Source organism: Bos grunniens, chromosome 3 (assembly GCF_055505025.1).
Source record: "Bos grunniens cultivar Pamir isolate PY7600 chromosome 3, Bosgru_T2T1.0, whole genome shotgun sequence".
NCBI classification, from domain to species: Eukaryota; Metazoa; Chordata; class Mammalia; order Artiodactyla; family Bovidae; genus Bos; species Bos grunniens.
The window spans coordinates 107,144,284-107,167,907 of record NC_141167.1 but is presented as its reverse complement, the minus strand read 5'-3'; the positions used below and the strand labels follow the sequence as shown (position 1 = coordinate 107,167,907).

Below are 23,624 nucleotides of genomic sequence, written 5' to 3'. Positions count from 1 at the left end.
TGAACTGATTTCCCAACTTAGAAATTTCAGGATGCTGTCGCTTGGTTCTTCAAGCTCGAGACTAGTCCCTTTCTACAATATAGCTAAGATTTACCCATTGCCTGTCTTTATATCTAAACCCTTTATCCAGACCCTGGTAGTTTCATAGGGGCCTCTCCACTTGCATCCTCCTTCCGCCCCAAAATGTTTTGCCCATTTTGTATCCTTTGCTACCTGAAAGCCTTCAATGGCTTTCCGGCGCTTCAAATAAAACCAGAGCTTCTAACAGTTGTTAGCAGAACAATCCTCCAGGGAAAGCTGCTCTGTTCTCAGCTGCTCCAATTCTGCTTCACATCACATTCTACATTCTGGGGGTAAAATAATCCTCTTTTCCTAATTTTTGATGACTTATTCCCCTACCTCTCGGTTTTTGCCCAAGCTTTCCAACTGACATAGAACTACCTTACTTCATCTGCCCAGGCCATCCAATGTAGCTCCTTCATCAAGTGGCACCACTTCCTCCGGCAAGATTCCACAACTGATCCAGTATCCTACTAACCTTTATCTCTGAACTTCCATTCCCTCTTAGAGTACTGCTAAATTTTACAATGAACTGTCTTTTCTGCTTTGCTAGATAGTAAACTCCCTCCCCACAATTTCTCTCTCTTGTAATATGCATTCCCAAGTGCTTGTACAGCGCTTTGCACTCAGTGAGCACTTAATACGATCTTGCCAACCAACCAACCACATATAGAATATATAAGCCCAGATTCCATCAACGGTTTACTGAGAAGAGAGCAGGGAAAACATACACAATAACTTTGTTCCACAATTCATTTACTGAATTGGGGCAGGTGACTTAACAATAGATTGCGAGATAAGGCTGGGAGAGAAGAGTTCTTGTTTTCTTTCCCAGGAGCCAGTTGTGTCATGGATGCTTGTAAATTTTCCAAAATAGCCATCTGTTGTTGGGCGAGCTGGGTCTGAAGCTGGAGATTGGCATACATACATTCTAGGAGTCCTAGGCATTCCTTGGGCTTGTGGTTAATACCTGAAGGAAGAGCAATGGAGGTGCAAAGGGGACAAAAGAGATTTTATAATTGCACTGAGATGGGAAAGGTTCTACTAAGAAGACCCCTCTAAGCTTTCTGGGCACAACTCAACCCAGATGTAACTATGCTCAACTGTCACCTTCTCTATGAAGCCTACCTGGCCAGCCTATTTGAAACCAATACACTGGAATTTATTATTCACTCCCTTGCTTCACTTTTCCCCTTAGTACTTATGATTATTTGGTTAATTGTTGGCTAATTCCCCCTTCTAGAATGTAAACTCCAGGAAGGCATGGATTTTTGTCTGATTTGTTCACTTGTGTGTCCCCAGCATCTAGAAGGATACCTGTCATGTAAGTGTGCAACAGATATTTGATGAGTGAATGAAATGGTTTGAGATTGAGGCCTAACCTCCCTTTCAAGAGCTCAGGAGATGCCTCAGCCTTCTTCTCTCTGACCTGACACAGTAAGGTCATTAGCAGTGACTCGAAGTTCTTCCTGCTTTCTAACTTCAACGAGTCTTGCTGCACCCATTTTTAATGTTTTTAACTATATTATACACATCCAGCTCTGCCAGTTAACCCCGGCAGTTATTTATACCTTGTATATTCATTGGTCTTGACTTCTTTATTAAACCCTGAGGTCCTCAAACTCAGGAGTTATGACTCTCTAGGAGATCAGTCCTGGGTGTTCATTGGAAGGACTGATGCTGAAGCTGAAACTCCAATACTTTGGCCACCTCATGCAAAGAGTTGACTCATTGGAAAAGACCCTGATGCTGAGACGGATTGGGGGCAGGAGGAGGAGGGGATGACAGAGGATGAGATGGCTGGATGGCATCACCGACTCGATGGACATGAGTTTGAGTGAACTCTGGGAGTTGGTGATGGACAGGGAGGCCTGACGTGCTGCGATTCATGGGGTCACAAAGAGTCGGACACGACTGAGCAACTGAACTGAACTGAACTGAACTGAGTGCTCTGTTTGGCTTCCCACAGGTATGCTAAACTTGCTGATTTTTCTGTGGGAGGATGAATAACTGAAATGCAAAGAAACTAAGCTAATAGTTACTATTTCTTTCCCTAGTCACTTTTTAACTAACATTACTAAACAAGCAATGAAAGTCTTGTTTCAGTCCTTCCAGTCTAATAAAGGCATTAATAAGCAAAACAAACAAACAAATGAACTGGTAAAATCAGGAAGAAAATGAAATCAACAGAACTGAATAATCAACAAACTACCAGCGAAAAATCTAAAGGTGCTTGGACCCAGAAGTCAGCACCAAAATCAATAAAAGAAACCTCTAGCCACCTTGTCCAGAAAACCCTCCCTGCTGCTGAGTCTATTTGGGAAATCCACCCTGCCTCCTTCCTTACCTGACGGCAACTTTGTTGGCAGGATTTTCAGTAAAGTGACTGGTGGGGAACTTGCTTGAAGATTAATAAAGCTGGGGGAGGGTTTGGCTCGACAAAGAGGCACAGTATTACCCTCCTCTTTGGCTGGAACAAAATCAGAGGCAACTAAGTCAGAGTTCATTTTGACTAGGGACAGCCTAATTAGAATCCTGCATCTGGTCTATGAATTCAAAGTGCTGAGGCCCTGGCCTGAATGTCTCCAAAGAAAGTTATATAAGACAAAAAAAGAAACCACAGTGAGACTAAGGGAAACCAAGCAGAGATGGGATAAGCTAAAATCTAATTTGCTTACATTTTACAAGTTCTTATTGATCTGTGCTACATGCTGACTACTGCACTGAATGCTAGAGCATAAACATGACCCAAGACATAGTTTCATAGGTGTTTAATCAGACACTGGTGAAATGGTGATATAGCAACACAGAACATAAACAGTGAGTCTGATAGTCTTGCATGAAAATAAGTCCTTTTATCTTTTAGTTATACTGAAATGTGATCAAATGTAAAAATGAATGTTTTTGAAAGGGCAGGGGAGAGGTATCAACATGAGCACAATAGACAAAGACAACTCCAGGCAGGTGGAGGATATTTCCTAGACCTTGAAAACAGGAAGCTTCGGATAAGTGGAAAAGATAATTCAAGTGGGAGGGAAAAAGATGGTATGAGCAAAGACAAGGATGCAAGAATGTGGCTAGAATGATAAGGAGCCCTAGGAAAGTGGCCAGAATTAGGGTGGGGAGAGTGGGAAAAGCAGGATGGGTCATGGAAGACCCTTTCCAATATAAATCTGAGACTCTCTCAGAAAATCACTGAGCCTTTTTAGGGTTAGAAAATATGATACAATTTTTAATCAATACATTAGGATTAAAATGGGTTGAACATGGAAGTTCTTAATGGGGAAAAATAGATTACCTTTGGCAAAAATAGTTAAGTTAGAAGGAAGTTTTGATTTGTAGGAAGAAAATGACGAGTGTTATAAGAGACATATGTTATTTCTGTCTACTGAGCCACCCTTCCTCTGAGAAGCTACTCGTTCTCCAGATTCTAGGTCATACATACATCAGGCCCCTCTCCCTATTCCAATAGGAATGGACATGTGACCTAATATAGGCCAATCATGGTAGCCTATCCCACTTGGCAACTGGGACTGATCCAAGGGGTAAGCACATGAGGCAAACTGGGCTTGTCATGCCTTGGGACTGATAGGTAGATTCTGTGTCCAGGCTTGCTTTCCTCAATTTGCTCTGCTGGGAAGATGTAAAGCTGGGGTCAATGAAAGCTAGTGAATTTGGCTAGCATGCTTTAAGAAGCAGGTATAAGCAAGAGATTAGAGAGAAGAGACAGTATAAGAGAAAGAGAGATAGATGGGCAGATAGCTACAGGCACTGAATCCTCAGTTCCAGTCCCTGTGGTCCTCATCACTCTTATTCATTCTTATTCTCCAGCTATCTCATCAACCCTCCCAACTGCACAAGCATCTGAATTTCCTTTTTCACTCAAGGAAATCTGAGTTTCAGTAATATCATATTAACATAAATCACATTTTGGACATATTGGATCTGAGATGAGACAAGGCAGCCCAAACGCCTAAAAAACAGCCAAAGAGATGGTACTGAACTCAGGTGAAAGGTCAAACTTCCAGGCCAGACACAAAGAGGTGATGAAGGAGCTGCAAGAATAAATTAGCTCTCCAAGGTCAAAATCTGGGAGAGAAACCTGGACCTCTGGGGAACTCCTTCCCAAAGTTTGCAAGATGAAAAGGAAGTGGCAAAGTAGACTGAGGAGGGCTTCTCTGGTGGTCCAGTGGTTAAGAATCCACCTGCCGAAGAAAGGGACCTGGATTGGATTCCTGGTCCGTGAGTAAGCCCGAGTGCCACAACTACTGAGCCCACGCTCTGGAGCCCAGGAGCTGCAACTACTGAAGCCTGGGCACCCTAGAGTCTGTGCTCTGCAACAGGGGAAGCCACTGCAACGAGAAGCCAATGCAACTAGGGAGTAGCCCCCACTCACCACAGTTAAAGAAAGCCCATGTGCAGCAAGGAAGACCCAGCATGGCCAACAGTAAGTAAATAAATAAAAATCAAAAATAAAAAATCCAAAGAAGAGCAATGGATGGAAAGGCAGACTATCTGGCTCCACGAAAGAATTAAAGGGATCAAGACAGTGGAAATCCACAATTCACTGTCATAATAAGATCAAAGAAGATAGAAAACTCAAATTTACTCATTCATACATAGAAGACATAGCTTAGTGCTTCTATGTATCAACCACTGAAGATGCTACAGTGCATTAAACAGACATGGCTGCTATTCTCAGGAAATGACAGTATTACACTGTAGACAGTGCATTTTCTACTGAACTGTAAGGTTTGAAGAGTACATTACACACAATCCATATTAAAAGAACTATACTGATGACTACACAATGTATAATAGAGGATGAGACTGGGGAGCAGCAAAAGGAAGAACAGACAAAATAAATATAAAAAGTGATCTACATACATTATACATTTCTCATACTGACCCTATGAAGTAGGTAGCCTGTGGAAAATTCTTCAAGAGATGGGAATACCAGACCACCTGATCTGCCTCTTGAGAAATTTGTGTGCAGGTCAGGAAGCAACAGTTAGAACTGGACATGGAACAACAGACTGGTTCCAAAAAGGAAAAGGAGTTCGTCAAGGCTGTATATTGTCACCCTGTTTATTTAACATCATGAGAAACGCTGGACTGGAAGAAACACAAGCTGGAATCAAGATTGCCGGGAGAAATATCAATAACCTCAGATATGCAGATGACACCACCCTTATGGCAGAAAGTGAAGAGGAACTAAAAAGCCTCTTGATGAAAGTGAAAGTGGAGAGTGAAAAAGTTGGCTTAAAGCTCAACATTCAGAAAACGAAGATCATGGCATCTGGTCCTACCACTTCATGGGAAATAGATGGGGAAACAGTGGAAACAGTGTCAGACTTTATTTTTCTGGGCTCCAAAATCACTGCAGATGGTGACTGCAGCCATGAAATTAAAAGACACTCCTTGGAAGGAAAGTTATGACCAACCTAGATAGCATATTCAAAAGCAGAGACATTACTTTGCCAACAAAGGTCTGTCTAGTCAAGGCTATGGTTTTTCCTGTGGTCATGTATGGATGTGAGAGTTGGACTGTGAAGAAGGCTGAGCGCCGAAGAATTGATGCTTTTGAACTGTGGTGTTGGAGAAGACTCTTGAGAGTCCCTTGGACTGCAAGGAGATCCAACCAGTCCATTCTGAAGATCAGCCCTGGGATTTCTTTGGAAGGAATGATGCTAAAGCTGAAACTCCAGTACTTTGGCCATCTCATGCGAAGAGATGACTCATTGGAAAAGACTGTGATGCTGGGAGGGATTGGGGGCAGGAGGAGAAGGGGACGACAGAGGATGAGATGGCTGGATGGCATCACTGACTCGATGGACGTGAGTCTGAGTGAACTCCGGGAGTTGGTGATGGACAGGGAGGCCTGGCATGCTGCGATTCATGGGGTCGCAAAGTCGGACACAAGGGAGCGACTGATCTGATCTTATCTGAAGTTAGGAAATTTGCTTAAGATTTTTCACTGAGGCAGTGCTCGAATTAAATCCAGGCCTATAGATGCCAAAGTCATGTTCTTTACCACTGCACAATATAATCTGTGAAAAGAGCTAGTTCACTTATGTTCACGTTAAGACAGTACAGACCTCTCAGATAATCTATCCCACCTACAATTAAGTGAATAGGCTCTGGAGTCAAATGGTTTCAGGCACTTCCCTGGCCACTAGTGGGACTGTCCCACTCAGTTTGATTATCTGTTCACTCGAGTCAATAGTATGTCTTCTGTCCTAAATATTAAGAGATGCAAAGGAATAATAATACACTTCAACTTATAATTACTGAGTATCTACTATTTAATAGATCCAGTTCTAGGCACTAGGAATACATTTAGTGGGAAATGCATAACAAATACAAATACTTTCCGACTAAGTAACAGGAAAAAACCATACATACAACTAGTTTCATTTCCCCAAAAGCTGGGCAATTAAGGTCTGGTTTTAAGTGAGAGGAAGCAGGGCATCTGACACACACCTCTTCTGTTAGTAGGATGACTAGGAAGCTGCTCCATCTGAACACCCACAGGTGTGGTGCCTGGGGAAAAAAATCATAGTATCTCATGACTGACAACCCATCTTACTGTTTTATTATTAACAATTTAAGTTCTCCCCAGTAGACCTCAGGCTGTTCCAATTTGGAGAGGGAAAAGTGTGAAAGGATGTACTGTCTTAGTTTATGGCGAAATAGAAGTAACTGTTCTTGAATTGTTTTTGGTCTCAGGGCCCTTCCTTTAGTTTGGAAAACAGCTATTTCCTTTTTTTCTGGACAAAACAGTACTTTAACCACGCCTAAACCTTACAAGTCTCCTATGAACAGGCAAATATTCCGTGTTCTCTCGTTTTAATTTCTGTAATATCAGTCCTTTTCTCATTCTGTAGGGTTATTTTAAAACTCGTGCTCTCCAGCAACTCTAATGAACCTGCACTGCAGTTGAGGCGATGAGGAGGGCAAGGGAGGAAATGGGCGTGGAGAAAGAAAATCCTGAGAGCACTACAGGGAACACTTGAAAAAGTCTTTTGGATAGGACAACTCGGGGAAAAACTTAAGCCACCTCCTGGTACCGCTGACAGCCTCAGAATAAAGCATTTACCTAAGAAAGGGAAAGTCCACGCACAGCAACGAGTCAGAGACAATAAACCACAATTCCCAGCGTGCCAGGAAGGATAGTCACCGCTCAGCCCAGCCGGATTGGACTACAACTCCCATTTCCCAGCATCAAACCGGCCAGATCTTCTCTCAACAGCCGGTTTAAATCCCGCCCCTCTATCGCTCGCCGTTGCTAAGGCTGGAACGAAAGCGTGGAAACTGCCACGCCTTTCTTGACCTTCGCGGCCCGAGAGAAGCCTAGACGCCAGAGTTTAATGACCTCACCTGCAGTGTTAATCGAAAGCCTCAACCCCAGCACCCACCCTTGTTGTTGATACACATGCGCAGTGGCGTGCCGGCCAACTGCCGGAGCCTCGGCGCTTGCGCTGAGGTTCGCGCCGCACGCGGCCGGGAGCGGCCACCCTATTGCGCAAGCGCCTGTGCCCTCGCATTTCTATCATCGTGCTTTCTCTATCTAACTTGCCCTGCGTTCTTACGCAGGGGGTGGGGCTAAGAATGTCAATTGGTGTGTTTTCGTGCCGGTCAGTGAGATGCATGCAGTGATTGGTGGTGACTCAGAGAGTAGCGGGTTTAGGTGTGAGCCCCGAGGAGGCAGCGTTTTCTGGGCTTCTCTCTGGTTCTCTCTCTCCAGAAGGTTCTGCCGGTTCCCCCAGCTCTGGGTACCCGGCTCTGCATCGCGCCGCCATGATGGGTCATCGTCCGGTGCTCGTGCTTAGTGAGTTGTGGGGAAGGTTGGGAAGGGACTCCCTTCGCCGCCCTCCCCTTTCGCACTTAACAGCCTTGCCCCAGCCCAATCGCGCCCTGGTTCGGCCGCGGAGCCTTCCAGTCGTTCATTTTGGAAGCCCCTTCTCCCGTTTCCCTCTTTCCTTAACCCATTCCCCTGTCTTCGCAAACGCCAATTGACCTTACCCTCGCCGAACGCGAGGCTCTGTCTTTCCGGGCAGTGACCTCGGAAAGATGCTTCCCACTCGGCGTTCCGTTCTTCACTCCCAACCCTTGCCCCTGCACGCTTCCTTGAGCGATTTTCAGTGTGTAGCTGAATGAATAAATATTTTTTAATTTGGCCTAGCTTTATAATCTTGGTCCATCCTTTAATAGTGGTGTGGTTTCGGCCAAATAAAGATCGAAATAGTTCCATCTTTATTATTAGGGTTAACAGTATTTCCTCGTAGAATTGTGAGGCTTAAATGAGATAAGTAGATACAATTGTTTAAAAGAGGGTCTGGCAAACAGCGAGTTTCCTTGGCCATTTTTTTTTATGATAACTGTTGTCTTGAATTTTCATTTGTTAACCCCTGTTCCTGATGTAACCCTGCTTCTCTCACTGATCATATTATATTAGATGTAATTATCCCTGCAAATGTCTCGTCCGTTGTAATCTTTCCCACTTACGAACTGAGTTTTCCCAAATTTCTTAATTAGTTCTTTTTACCTTCGGGAACATCCCAGATTTCTTATTTACTTATGAGTCCCATTTCACTTGTCTTCCCCTGGTATGTTTCTACCCTGTGTAACTTCTGTACCTCATCCTGCATGATCACTTGACATGCTTGACTAGCCATTTTGCCTTTCTCACCATCTTCTGTGTAAAGAATGCTGTTCCGAGATTTTATCTATTTTCTCTACACCTGGAAAATAACTATTTTAAGACAAGCATTCGCTTAACTCAGAAATAAAAAACTATTTTTTCCTGATGAATCCATCAGAAAGATCCATGCAGGATTTTAGTTAACAATGCCTGAAATAGGGATCTAAATCCAGAGAGTTGTGTTTAGATTTGATGGGACGGGATCGAAAATTTTACAACAAATTGTAAGGAAAATATAATTTGGAGAGAGGAGTGAGAAAAACAATACATTGGTTCAGTTATGGCCATTGGCTTGTCTCTCATTGAAAGGGCCCTAGGGTGAGTTAGTGGTGCATTGTGCAACCTTTCTGAGGTCCGTGTTAATCCTTGGCAGTAGCAGCTGTAACTGATTGTGCTCCCTATTAAAGTATATAGTACACTGTTACTTATGGTAAGTGGGTAACTGAGGCATTCTGATTATATCCAAGCATGAAGTGACCATATCTTGCAAACCCCAATACTTTTGAGTGTGTGTGCTCATTCCACAGCACACTGGGGGTCACTGTCAATAATTTATGCTGGGACTGTGGGTATGGTTCACCATATCCTAGTGTGAGAATGTAAATCCCCAGACTCTTTCCCTTGTTATATAAAGAAGAGATTCATGCTTTTTTAGGGACACCAGCCCTTTGAGAATCTGATACAGCTCAGATTATGAATCCTTGCTGTAAGTACATGAATGTTTGGTTAGAGGGAAAGTGATGACCAAGATTCTGAAGTGAAGCTTTGTGGATTGTTCTTATTATACCAGGAATTGAAGTAAATAAGTAAGTAGCCATAAGTACATGTGTTTATTTTTTAACAGTTTGTTGAGGTATAATTGATATTTAAAGAGTACAAGTCGATAAGCTTTAATCAGTGTATACATTCATGAAACCTGGGTGTGTGTTTATTTTCAAAGATTAGGAAGTAGCTTATATACAGTGGAGCAATACTGGTGTGTCGCCTTTTTTTTTTTTGAAGGATAATTGCTTTACAGAATTTTGTTGTTTTCTGTTGAAACTCAACATGAATCAACCGTAGGTATACGTATATCCCCTCCCTTTTGAATCTCCCTCCCATGCCTTTTGTTTTTATCTGTTTTAGGCCAGAACACAAAGCGTGAATCTGGAAGAAAAGTTCAATCTGGAAACATCAATGCTGCCAAGGTAGCATATTTTTTTAAGTTGTTTATAATAGTTTGCCTGTATTTGTATTTCTGTATTTGTGATTTGGTGGAAGAAAATTTGATTTCCTTTCCTTCAGGACATTTCCCTTTTGGTGGTAAGGAGAAAGAAGCCTTCCCTCTCTGAGATGTATCTAATGGTCTTCTCATATTGTGCATATTATATTGCATGTTTGTGTTTGCCTCCCATACTAGACTGAATTACTTGGGTAAAAGAACTATATTAATTCCCTTTTGTATTCCTAGTACTCACTGTAGATCCTGGATAGGTATATTCAGTAAACATTTGTTGAATGAAAGAATAAAATAGCCCTGGATATAATTTAGCATGAGGTGGAAGCCACTATCATGGAAGGAAGTACAAATATGTGGACTTTCAGTTATCTGTGGACTGCTGGGAAACTGAAGCTGTGAGAGCTATGTCCCTTTTTTTTCCTTGTGAAAAGTTATTTCTTTGCATATCCAGAAAACATTCCCAAAGGGGGAAAGACAAAGAACAGAATCTAGCCATATGACACCCTATACTGAAAGTTAGTTGCAAACCCTACTTTAGAAGTGTCCTTGTTAAAACACTGGCTCTATGAGTTGCCCATGCCCCTCCCCCTAAAACACACAATCACCATCCTCTGGTTTGTGCTTAACGTGTTTTGTATTTTCTTTCCAATAGACTATCGCAGATATCATCCGAACATGTTTGGGACCGAAGTCTATGATGAAGGTAGGCTTATTTCATACTGAAACTTCAGCTACACGTTTTCCCTTTCTGTTTTCTGGGACACTTAAATATAATCTTTGCTTTGGTCCTAGATGCTTTTGGACCCCATGGGAGGCATCGTGATGACCAATGATGGCAATGCCATTCTTCGAGAGGTAGGACTTTTCATTTTGTTTTCTAACGTTTTACAAAAGACACATAAAGAGATAAGGTAAATAATGGTTAGTTTCTTTGGGCTACTTAGAAGTTACCACAGACTGTGTGACTTGAAACAACAGAAATTTATTCTCATGAACTGGAGGCTGGGGGTCCAGACACAGTGTGTCAGAAGTGACACACTCCCTCTGAAGGCTCTACGGAAGTACCCTTCCTCTTCTAGCCTCAGAATCTTGACCACATTCTTTGGCTTATAACCTGTCATTCTGTCATACGGCATTCTCTTGTGTGTCTCTACCATCCCAGTGGTTGGATTTAGAGCCTACCCTGATTTGTCCTATAACCTCGTCTTAACTTGATTTCATCTTCAAAGACCGTATTTCCAAATATGGTTGAATTCACAGTTTCCAGGGAGTGAGGCATCAGCATGTTCTTTCAAAGGCCACAATTCAACCACCACAACGGTGCTCCCAATAAATTAGCTAAAAGATACTGTTCTGTTCTCAAGAAACTTTAATAGTTAAGTTGTCTAATGCGTTCCTCCTCCTTCCCTCTGCCCCACTGCAAAAACTACTTGAAAAAGTGGTTTACTTAGATATCTTGGAGGCCAGTTTTAATCTTTAAATCTGTGATCAAACAATAAAAGGGAGTAAGTGGAAGCAAGAATCTTTAAGAGTTAGGACCAAGCAGAATGGGTTAAGAGGTCTTTGAGTAGTGTTGATTCAATGAATTCTACATTTTTCTTTTTCTAATTATTTATGGCTGGGCTGGGTCTTCATTGCTACACATGGGCTTTCTCTAGTTGCGGTGAGCAGGAGCTACTCTTCATTGCAGCGTGAGGGCTTCTCATTGCCGTGGCTTCTCTTGTTCCCAACTACAAGCTCTAGGGAAGGCGGGCTCAATGGTTGTGGCACACGGGCTTAGTTGCCCTGCAGCATGTGGGATCTTCACGGACCAGGGATCAAACCCATGTCCCCTGCATGGGCGGGCAGATTCTTTAACCACTGGACCACCAGGGTAGCCCTGTACTTTTCTTTTCAGATTCAAGTGCAGCATCCAGCAGCCAAGTCGATGATTGAAATTAGCCGGACACAGGATGAAGAGGTTGGAGATGGGACCACATCAGTAATTATTCTTGGTAAGAAGAGAATGGAAGGTTGATAAGGAAAATTAGATTGAAACATTAGATTTTTGCCAGAGATAATGTCAGTCTTTTTTATATTTTTGCCACACTGCTCAGTATGTGGGCTCTTAGTTCCCTGACCAGGGATCAAACCAGCACTCCCTGCAGTGGAAGTGCAGTCTTAACCAATGTACTACCAGGGAAGTCCCCTGAGTCATATTTTAAGAACATTTTTACTAATCCATTAATTATAACTATTTAAAGAACTTGTTGCTAATTTTCTATGTATTCTTTCCCAACTGAGCATAAAATGTTCATCATGGTAAAGAATAAGTTTTTCAAATGTGTTAGAGTAAATTACAGTCTATTCTCATTACAGTAAATTATTTTCTATAAAGTCACCGCAAACACTGAATTAGTACTAAACCATCGCTCCCGGAGAAGGCAATGGCACCCCACTCCAGTACTCTTGCCTGGAAAATCCCATGGACGGAGGAGCCTGGTAGGCTGCAGTCCATGGGGTCGCTAGGAGTCGGATACGACTGAGCGACTTCACTTTCATGCATTGGAGAAGGAAATGGCAATCCACTCAAGTGTTCTTGCCTGGAGAATCTCAGGGACGGGGGAGCCTGGTGGGCTGCCGTCTATGGGTCACATAGAGTCGGACACGACTGAAGCGACTTAGCAGTAAACCATCACTCCAGGAGGTAATATGGGGTTAGATGCCTTTGAGCCTCTGGTCACATATTTTATCAAGCATAAATATGTGTTTTATGTTTTGTTTTAAAGTGAAGTTGCTCAGTCGTGTCCAACTGTTCATGACTCCGTAGACTGTAGCCCACCAGGCTTCTCCGTCCATGGGGTTTTCCAGGCAAGAATACTGGAGTGGGTTGCCATTTCCTTCTCCAGGGGATCTTCCCCACCCAGGGATTGAACCCAGGTCTCCCGCATTGCAGGGAGATGCTTTACCCGCTGAGCCATTAGGAAAGCTCTGGATGTTGTTTTTAAGTAAACATGGTTTGTTTTAAAGATACTGTATTTAATGTGCATTGTTGACTCATTAACATTGAACTCATGCCCAATATCACTGTAACTCACACCTGAACTAAGCTTATCTAGTAAGTTCATTGTCTTTACAAGGCACATCAGAGCCTTCTTGCACGTGGGAAAAGTAGATAGTACTTAAGGGCTTTCAACAGTGAAATCACCAAGAAAATGCACAAATTTGAGGAAAACTTACCACTAAATATACCACATAAAGGACACTTTTTTACAAGATGAGAGCTGAAACAAGGCAGAGCATTCAGTCTTGCCTGGGAATTGTATGCATTGGGTGCTTTAAATTTTTCATCTCTGCCTCTCTGTGAATGACCATTTAAGTGCAGTAAATACTGATTTTGAGATTACAGACTTTAGTGAGTAGTAAAATAGAGAAATATAGAATCTTAAGACTGAGTCTTAGCTATACATGTTTTAATGGCCTAATCTTTCTGCATTCTGTGGGATCATAAAACATCCATTTGAAAACTTAGCGTGTTGCCTTAGTTTCATAAATTTTAAGTTGATTGTGAAATTTTTATAATAGCATTCATTTTGAAAATATCTGTAGCAACATGAGAATTTTCTGATGGTAATCTTACTGGCTCAGTAATAGAGAATCCTTGGCCACCTCATGCGAAGAGTTGACTCATTGGAAAAGACTCTAATGCTGGGAGGGATTGGGGGCAAGAGGAGAAGGGGATGACAGAGGATGAGATGGCTGGATAGCATCACTGACTTGATGGATGTGAGTCTCAGTAAACTCCGGGAGTTGGTGATGGACAGGGAGGCCTGGTGTGCTACGATGGGGTCGCAAAGAGTCGGACACGACTGAGCGACTGATCTGATCTGATCTGAATAGAGAATCCACCTGCCAGCGCAGGAGGCTGGGATCCCTGGGTTAGGAAGATCCCCTGGAGAAGGATGTAGCAACCCACTCTAGTATTCTTGCGTGGGAAATCCCATTGACAGTGAAACCTGATGGACCATAGTCCATGGTGTTGAAAAAGTTGAATACCAACAACAGCAATCTTAGTTGAATCTTCTGAAGATACTAAATAGGTTAACTATCCATAGGTCTAGGTATTTTAGACATAGCTATTTAAAAAAACACCAAAATATTGCCATTTCTGAAGATAACTTCTATGATACTATTCTGGCTGCTGTTTAACAGCGCATAGTCTTTTCTAAGTTATTAGAGCATCTTTTACAATATTTGATTATATTTTAATATACTTAATAGTCACTTATGAATTCTAAAGTATCAAAATCAAACATTTGAGCTCATGTCAGAGAGTAGATAGGTGAACTTTGACACATTTGTGTACATTTTAAGAATTACTGTCAAAAAAAAAAGAATTAGTGTCAGTGGACCTGATAATATAAGCATTTTGTAAAAGGCCCTTTTTTGACCAAAATTAATGGTGTTTTAGAAGCAAACTTTTGTATGTCAGTGTGTATTTGTATTTCTCTGTGTTTGTGTGTGTTTTAATTAGAATTAAAAGTAAGGACAGTTTTTAAAAGAAAGAGGCATTTTACCAATAATCCTCTTCCAAAGGGTAAGATTTTAATGGGTATTCTCTGGGTGTAGAGTTTTGGTGGGGGGGTTCAGTACCTGCAGTTTGACTACATCTTAGGTATTGAAATAATAAGCAAATCGATTTTCCTTTATGTATTTTTCTTTCTTTTTAGAGTCTTTGGAAAAATATTTACTGTTTAAGAAACTGATAACATAAGTAGTTAGATCACAGAATTAAGTAAACCCTAGGATCGATCTTTAGTCATTTAAAATGTATCTGATTAGTACTTTATTTCAGAGTTGGCTTGTACAGAGTACAAAATTTGAAATAGTGTTGGCATACCTTTGGGGCAGACCTGCTTTAGAAAAAAAGAGCAGGTATTTTAGAAGCTTTAATGAAGTTGTTTTGAAATCCAGATACTTTTTAAGATGTTATGGTATATATATCTTTTTTCAGCTGGGGAGATGCTGTCTGTGGCTGAGCACTTCCTAGAGCAGCAGATGCACCCAACAGTGGTGATCAGTGCTTACCGCAAGGCATTGGACGATATGATCAGCACCCTTAAGAAAATAAGGTATTGGAGGTGGGGACCAGAAGCGGGTGGTGTCGACCAAGGAAGGCCTGAAGACCGATCTGTTCTTAGGTGGTAAAGGAAGGCCGGGCACATCACCAGTAGTTCGTATTATTTTGCAAGGAGAAAGAGGGGAGCAAAATGAAGGGAAGGATAAGGGGAATAAAAGTTTTTAGAAAACGGCCAAGGATCCAGAACAGACAAATAAAAGGAGCTAGGTTCAGTTCTTCAAAACATGCTTTGGTTACATGCAGCCTGCTAGTTTCCATGTTATGCCTTGGGGAATGTATAGTAAGTGAACTAGAGTTTCACTCCAAAGTTATAGATTGTAGTAGGAGAAACAAGGAGTTAGATAACTGTGATTATTGAGGACTTAATATTAAAATATCCTACCATCATGTATGATTATAACTAATCCAGTCAGTACTCTCTGTAATACACAGCATTGTATAGGATAATAGTCAGCTATATTCATTAAAACGAAAAGGATGGTACTGAAAATGCTGTTTGAATCCAGTCTAGTTATCACAGAACTTGCCGTTGGTCTGTGTTTGCTGAGTGCTATAAGGTATAATAAAAAGAATATAAAAATGTGTGACTTCTACTTAAGGGAATGTCAGTTAAATGAGAAGATACAAAATGCAGAACTTTTTTATTAAAACAGTTGTTTAAAAAATAAAACCTATAATCTACTCATATTCTTGGGTTGTTGGATGCACAAGTACCCCGCAGTGTGGAAGCTTTGTATTGTACCGCCTGCTATTAAGAAACAAAGTGCTTGATAACTAGCACTCCTAGAGAATGAGGTGTTTGATTGCAGGTAATTTTATGAAGTAAGCTTTGTAAGAACGTAGAGATACAAAGAATTTATTGAATGTTGGGAGCTGAGTCATTAACATTCTTCTTTTTATCAAGCAATAACTTTTGAAGCTATTGCTTTTTTCTCTAAAATACATGATTCAACAACTATTTGATGATTGCTTATTGTGTGTCTTACACTGTTAATAACAGGGATTTCAGCAGTATGTGAAAATTCGGACAAGATAGTATCCAAGGTCTTCTACAACTTTCAGGATTTTTTAGTTAAGGGATGAAGTTTCAAAGATGAAATATGTCTTGACTCAAGTTGTTAAAGTTATATAGAGTGTATATGGTTGGAGTAGACAGGAAAGAGAATATTGTACTGTAAACTCTTAAGTAAATGTGGAGGGAGCAGATTATTCAGGGATTTGAGACACCTTCCAGGGATGGGTTAATTGTAAGCTTTCTGAAAAGCAGAAGATGGACAAGGTTACTTCTTGATAACACTTTAGTTTCCTATGAAGAAACAAATTTCCACTTCTTCTGCCTGTTGGCCCACTGTTATAGCCATCAAGATGTAGATGAGGGATTTCTTAAATATCCAAGATCCACCTGACCATATTACCCGTTTTTCTTTTCTCCAGTATCCCTGTCGACACCAGTAACCGAGATACGATGCTGAACATCATCAACAGCTCCATTACTACCAAAGTAATCAGTCGGTGGTCTTCTTTGGCTTGCAACATTGCCCTGGATGCTGTCAAAACTGTACAGTTTGAGGAGAACGGCCGGAAAGAGATTGACATCAAGAAATATGCAAGGGTAGAAAAGGTAAACTCTTCAAGTGTGTACTTTGCTTGCGGAGGAAGTAAGTTTAAATCAGAGGAAGATACCTTTGTTATTAGAACCAGGAAGAAGAGTATTTACTACCTGGAAAACAAAAATCTTGAAAAAGAAGGTACTAAAGAGGTATCTGAAATAATTCTGTTAGCTTCACTGCTCTCTCTACCCACGGTTTACAGGGGCAAGGGAAAGCCTTTTTTTTTTTTGTCTGTATTTGTGTGCATATCAGACACTAGGTCAGGAAATAAGGGCTCTACACCATAGCACTAATAAAGCTTTCTCCATCTAAGATTTAAAAGAAGCATTAATAACTTGTGACCAGTAGAGGGAGCCCTATACCTAAAATTCGTGGAACTCTCTTTCAGGAGGTAGAGATATATGCCCCTTTAAATCTTTGTGAATCACTGAACTTCTGTTTCAGCCAACCTTCAAATTGTGTGTCATGGTCTAAGATTGATGTGCTTCCTAGAGAGAAAGAAAGGTGATTGAAGCTGTAGTTGTTTTTGAGGTTTGTGGAAAATTTAGAAATCTGAAATGGTGGTTATTTGGGAAAAATGAATGTCTGAAAAGGAAGTTGAGAAGTGTCTCCTGGTTGTGGATTAAAGTAATTCTTTTGCTCAGATACCTGGGGGCATCATTGAAGACTCGTGTGTTTTACGTGGAGTCATGATTAACAAGGATGTGACCCATCCACGAATGCGACGCTACATCAAGAACCCTCGCATTGTGTTGCTGGATTCTTCTCTGGAGTACAAGAAAGGAGAGAGCCAGGTAAGGGCATCGGCCCTGTTCAGTAAAGTTGATGTAAGACTCTGTTTCTATACCAAGGAGGTAAGAAGTGCTTGGTACATGCCTACTGTGTGACCTTTACAACAACCCTTAAGAGCAAATGATACTGACTTTCATTTTACAGATGAGGGATCTGTAGCTCAGAAAAGTTAGGTTAATTGCTTCAGGAACATACCTTGTATTGGCCAAATCAGAATTTGAACCCAGCTCTGTTTGGCTTCAGAGTATCATGCAACCTTTTCTAATGCATTAGTAGAACATGGAGTAGGAGTTAATTGAGCTTTGAAGTGCTAAAAAATTTCCAAAGGACAGGAAACTCAAGGCTCCATCACACTTGAATAAAAGTAACTGAAGCTTATCAAACGGTGATTGGGAACAAGAATCATTAGAAGTTGGGAGAATTAAGACCCTGAGTTACCCTGCATGCTGACAAGTCAGAGGAAACATTGAACTAAGTGGCTATAGACCTTAGCCAAACTCTCCACTAATTGCATGTGACTTTCCTTCCAGTAAATAACTAAATGGGGTTAAGCTAGATGTAGATGATTCTTGGAGCTAAACTGGTGTACAAAGGTGTTGGATCATGGTTTATTCCAGCTCTTGCTTTCTGGGATACATGAGAGGGCTAAACAGAGGGGTCGGGTGGGAGTGTGTGTGTGTGTGTGTGTGTGTGTGTGTGTGTGTGACTTGCTCGGTCTTGTCCAACTGTGTGTGTGTGTGACTTGCTCGGTCTTGTCCAACTGTGTGTGTGTGTGTGTGTGTGGTGTGTGACTTGCTCGGTCTTGTCCAACTGTTTGCAATCCCGTGGACTGTAGCCCGTTAGGCTCTTCTGTTCGTGGAATTCTCGAGGCAAGACTGGAGTATGTTGCCATTTCCTTCTATACCAGAGGGAGTGTAGTAGTAGCTAAAGAGCTTCACCAGTTCAGAATTTTTAATTCATGGTGACTTTTCTTCACCACATAGACTGACATTGAAATCACACGAGAGGAAGACTTCACTCGAATCCTCCAAATGGAAGAAGAGTACATTCAGCAGCTCTGTGAGGACATTATCCAGCTGAAGCCAGATGTGGTCATCACAGAGAAGGGCATCTCCGGTAGGACTCCATTCATTTTTCCAGACTGCTGTTGTGGTAGAAGAGGATGGGTAATTTTTTTCATCCCATGTTGTCATATACTGAACATAATTGACGGGTGATGGTTAGGGTACATGGAAGATAAAAGCAGTTCAGAACCCGGAATTTCTGGCTTCCAACTTGACATCTCTATTTCCACAGATTTAGCTCAGCACTACCTCATGCGAGCAAATATCACAGCCATCCGCAGAGTCCGGAAGACAGATAATAATCGCATTGCTAGGTGAGTAGGTCAGGTAGAAATAAAATTGTGCTCCTTCCCATGTGTTTTTATTTTGTAGCTTCATAATGTAGTCATCATTATCTGATAAAGCTTAACAGGATACAATCAGCCAAATCATTTACAGGTGGAAATAACCTGGGATTAGCCATCTGCCCTCTTCAGAGGTCCCCCAGAGTAACAATTATCTGCTGCATGAGATTCTGTTGCTCCTAACCAGAAGTGAACAGCTTATGCTTAGACATCTGTGATCACCACCTTGGTATAGGGGTCCATTTCAGAGTCGTCTGTTTTAACTAGCTCAGAATATGATAGAACCAATAATTAACTTGATTGGATCCTCAGTTACTGTAATGCAACCTTAGATTGCATTCACTACTTCAGCATGGATATCTAGGCTTAGGTCCATCTTTTTTTTTCTTTTTTTTTTTAATGTTAAGTCTATCCTAACATCACATAATACGCCATAGATCCAAATGTGATTTTATACTTAAAACGCGATTTTATTCTTAAAACGCTTGCTCTGAAATGGCGCGGGGCATGCATGTGTATATATAGTTGACTCTGCATGCCCATGAGGCGGGGGGGAAGAATGACATAAAAAATTAGCCCTACATTCATTAAAATGGGGTCAGACATATATTTACCTTCCTTCTTGCTTGACCTTTGCTTTGTTTTTAGTGTAGTCCTGTTATTGGCCTTGAGATCTAACTAGGCAATATAGGACAAGTTCAACATAGAAATGACCACTATGTAACGTGCATAAGAACTCATTTGTCCAAATTTTAGGGTCTACTGAATATACTTTGAATTAAACAGTATCTCATTATAGTAATTATCTTAGGTATGTACACTTATAAAACTATATTAGTTTAAGGAAACTTTACCTCTGTATTTGGAAATCTGTTTCACCAGGCAGCCAAGACCTCTCAAGTTCGGTAGAAATGTTACTAGCAATCCACTTTTGCCCTTCCTTTATCCCCCACCACAGACTCTAGGGACCAGGAAGGTGAGTCAAAGTATCTGACATCATCTGGTCTTCTCCCTATCCCCCTCCTCCCCATCTAATCATTAGAGCCTGTGGGGCCCGGATAGTCAGCAGGCCAGAGGAACTGAGAGAAGAAGATGTTGGAACAGGGGCAGGCCTGTTGGAAATCAAGAAAATTGGAGATGAGTACTTTACATTCATCACTGAATGCAAAGACCCCAAGGCCTGCACAATTCTTCTCCGAGGGGCCAGCAAAGAGATTCTCTCGGTGAGTCAGCCTTAGAAGTGTGACTGAATTGAAGTAGGTCATTCCATTTCTTGAGAGTTTCCCAAAGGGCCTAAAATTTTCCTGTTTGCCATTTATAGTTATTCAGTTGTCATCTGAAGCTGCAAATGTTTTTATTTTAAATTGTGGTTAAAATTTTTTTAAATGTAACATTTATTGTCTTAACCATTTTTAAGTGTATTAGTTCAGCAGTGTTAAGTATATTCATATTCTTATGCAACAGATCTTTAGAACTTTTATTTTGAAAAAGTGAGGTGCTATACCCATTAAACTCATCGTTTCCCCATCCCCTAGCAACCATTGTTTTCTTATTTAAGTTGAAATGAATAAATATTACCTTTTTTTTTAATGAGGTTAAATAACTTACGGAATGCACATAGCTAATAAGTACAGAGTTTCCACTATGCTGTGCAGCCTCCTAGAGTATACAAGTAGACAGGGCAGAGTAGGGTATAGGTCTTTCAAGCACAGGGGACAAAAGCCTAATATCCCAGGGTGACACCTCCTCCCCGTGGCCTTCTAGGAATTGTAGTTAATGTGTTTTTCCACAGTTATAGCATCTACCCTTCCCAAAAGGTTTGAAGGACCTTTCTTAGTCTGCCCTCTTTGGTGGTTTACCAAATTTGGCAATCAGGAAGTCCTTTGATGCTTCCGGTTTGTTCCTGAGTCATCGAACTTTGGCTTTATACTGTCGGTTTGCTTTCCCAAGGAAGTAGAACGCAACCTCCAGGATGCCATGCAAGTGTGCCGCAATGTTCTTCTGGACCCGCAGCTGGTGCCAGGGGGTGGGGCTTCTGAGATGGCTGTGGCTCATGCCTTGACAGAAAAATCCAAAGCCATGACTGGTGTGGAACAGTGGCCATATCGGGCTGTTGCTCAAGCCCTGGAGGTCATCCCTCGCACCCTTATCCAGAACTGTGGAGCCAGCACCATCCGTCTGCTTACCTCCCTTCGGGTGAGTTCCTTTCCACGCTGTTCTCTTAGGTAGGAAAAGCTGTGTTGGGACTAAGGGTGGTTCATGTCTGTCCCCCCAGGTTCTCCTGGTAGCTTCTTCCCTTAAAAACTCTATCTTAATTTTTACCTTATTTGCTGTCATTGGCATTTTCTCTTATTCCTACCTTATCAATCAGTGTATTTGGTTCTTGTCTAATGGTCTCTGTCAGTTCCTAATATTTTCCCCTTTAACTGTTTATGCTTGTTCCAACTACAGGCCAAGCATACCCAGGAGAATTGTGAGACTTGGGGTGTAAATGGTGAGACAGGCACTTTGGTGGACATGAAAGAACTGGGCATCTGGGAACCATTGGCTGTAAAGCTGCAAACGTATAAGACAGCAGTAGAGGTGAGGCAGTCAAAATCATATGCTGTGCTGTTTGAGTATTCTTCAAAAGATCTCCCCGGGAATTCCATCCCCCTGCTTATTTTTAGCTCACTTAAAAAGCAAGGTAGTGGGAACTTTCCTGGTGGTCCAGTGGTTAAGACTTTACTCTCCACTTCAGGGTGCAGGTTTAGTGTCTAGTTTGGGAGCGAAGATCCCACATGCCTTGGGGCCAGAAAACCGAAATATAGAACAGAAATAATATTGTAACATTCAGTAAAGACTTTTTAAAAAATGATCCACATGAAAAAAAAGTCTTAAAGAGCAAGGTAAGGAATTTCCTGGCAGACCAGTGGTTAGAACTCTGCTCTTTCACTGCCCAGAGCCCAAGTCCAGCCACTGCTCAGGGAACTAAGATCCAACAAGCTGTGTGGCACAGCCAAAAGGGAAAAAAAAGTTAACTAGCACAAGTAGCATCTCTTGCTTAGGGAGAACTCCATTTACATTCAAGACTATTGAAGGGTAGATTTCAGATAAAATGATAATTATGTAGGAGGAGCTGGGTGATAATGTCTAAAAGAAAACAAGTGTCCTTCCTGTCTGCTGACCTCTTTGGGGCTGTGGTTTTTCTTCTAGACGGCAGTTCTGCTGCTGCGGATTGATGACATCGTCTCAGGCCACAAAAAGAAGGGTGACGACCAGAGCCGGCAGGGCGGAGCTCCTGATGCTGGCCAGGAGTGAGCAGTGGACAAGGCAACCTCAACGCACAGAGCCAACAGAGTCTCCCCCTTCCCTGGGCCAGACTGCCAGGGACACTGTGGATATCTTTGTTTGGAAGGGATCAGGTTGAGGGGCAGCCCCAGTCTCTTTCTGTCCCAGCTCAGTTTGCAAAAGGCACTGACATGTAATTCTTCTCTATTGTAAGCCTTCCATTTAGTTTGCTTCCGATGATTAAATCTAAGTCATTTGAGATGGTTGTTATGTGTTTTTCAACCTTGGGTCATATCTCTGCCTCCTGGCAAGGAGGGAGAAGGCAAAAAACCTTACTGGGGAGAAAGAAGGATGGGGATTGAGGTCATTAGGTAACTTTGTCTTCTTGAGAGGGTATTCTTCACTCTTCTCAGTAGATGCTAGTTGGGATTGCTCTTGAAATTCAAAGCTTGATACTGTAAAGCTTAAAGAAGCACAACTTTGCATTCACCACCCAAAGAACAGGAAGAACCTGTCCCAACTATGATATTCCTTGTGTGTGGTTGTATGTAGAGCGACACCCAATATGTGCCAGGGCTCTGGCGTTCATCCTCAAGAACATAGAGCATGTGTTTTTTGTACTGTATCCTGTAGCTTTGCAGATCTTTCCTGTCATACCTAGAATTCTTTCTTAGCTGTCTCCCAGGGTTCTTCCTGATTCCAGTCTATTCTGGCTTGCTGGCTTATTTTCCTGGTGTGTTTGTGTCACAGGAGGATCTCTACTTTCCCTGCTAACATTAACAAAAGATGTCCCATTTTGTGCTTCATTTTTATCAAGACAAAAAAAACATCTTGTGACCCTGAGACTCTGGAGGCTAGGTGGGGCTAGCCTTTGATTTCTTCAGAGACCTTCCTCTGCGCCGTTCCCTGTTCCCTTTGTCCTCATGACTCATGCAACCAGATTGTATCTCCTCCGTGACCACAAGAGTTAGTATTACTAAGTTTAATATCAGGTGGCATGATAATGGCTAGCACATAGTGCTTATTGTATAATGGCTGTGTTTTGGTCACTTTGCATATATTGGCCAGTCCTTAAAAGGACCCTGAAAGATGGGTAATAACCCTGTTTTATTAGGAATCCAAACCATAAAGTAGTTTGTCCAAGGGTCACAAAAATGATAAGTAGCAGGCCTAGAATTCCTGTGTAGATGGTCTGGCTCTAAAGTTGCATTTACAACTAGCAATGATGACTGAACAGAGGTGTGCCTGAAAAGGGTCTTTGGAGATCTGCTCTCATCACACCTGGTATTTAACTTGCTGTTTAACCCGGTCTAAAGGTTTCAGCTTTTCCTTTTCTATGAGAGGCTCTGAAACAAGCCTACCTACCTTTTGCTGAAATCCCTGCCTCTACATGAAGTATTAATTCCCTCAAGAGTTTTCAGACAAAGAAAGATAATGAGTTA

General features: G+C 41.8%; 2 protein-coding genes across 4 annotated transcripts; one reads left to right on the top strand and one right to left on the bottom strand.

The window, feature by feature from the left end:
* Nucleotides 1-799: 799 nt before the first annotated feature.
* On the bottom strand, nt 800-7,504 carry TSACC (TSSK6 activating cochaperone). 3 transcript variants are annotated; one of them, XM_086393329.1, is made up of 4 exons: nt 7,160-7,504; nt 6,544-6,603; nt 2,408-2,530; nt 800-1,030 (listed from the first exon to the last, which is right to left on the bottom strand). In XM_086393329.1, exons 2-4 carry the CDS (start codon nt 6,578-6,580, stop codon nt 813-815), a joined length of 378 nt encoding a protein of 125 aa, XP_086249455.1. In that variant the 5' UTR covers nt 6,581-6,603; nt 7,160-7,504; the 3' UTR covers nt 800-812. The 3 variants fall into 3 exon arrangements, with proteins under 3 accessions (XP_086249455.1, XP_086249457.1, XP_086249454.1); XM_086393331.1 differs by having other exon boundaries at nt 7,441-7,504; XM_086393328.1 differs by having other exon boundaries at nt 7,479-7,504.
* A 235-nt stretch (nt 7,505-7,739) lies between these two features.
* On the top strand, nt 7,740-22,441 carry CCT3 (chaperonin containing TCP1 subunit 3). Its single transcript, XM_086393324.1, has 14 exons — nt 7,740-7,891; nt 9,890-9,951; nt 10,636-10,686; nt 10,776-10,838; nt 11,881-11,977; nt 14,977-15,094; nt 16,537-16,723; nt 17,357-17,506; nt 18,488-18,620; nt 18,801-18,882; nt 19,955-20,135; nt 20,863-21,108; nt 21,364-21,495; nt 22,108-22,441. The coding sequence occupies exons 1-14, from the start codon at nt 7,861-7,863 to the stop codon at nt 22,210-22,212; spliced, it is 1,638 nt and encodes a 545-aa protein (XP_086249450.1). The 5' UTR covers nt 7,740-7,860; the 3' UTR covers nt 22,213-22,441.
* The last annotated feature ends 1,183 nt before the right edge of the window (nt 22,442-23,624 follow it).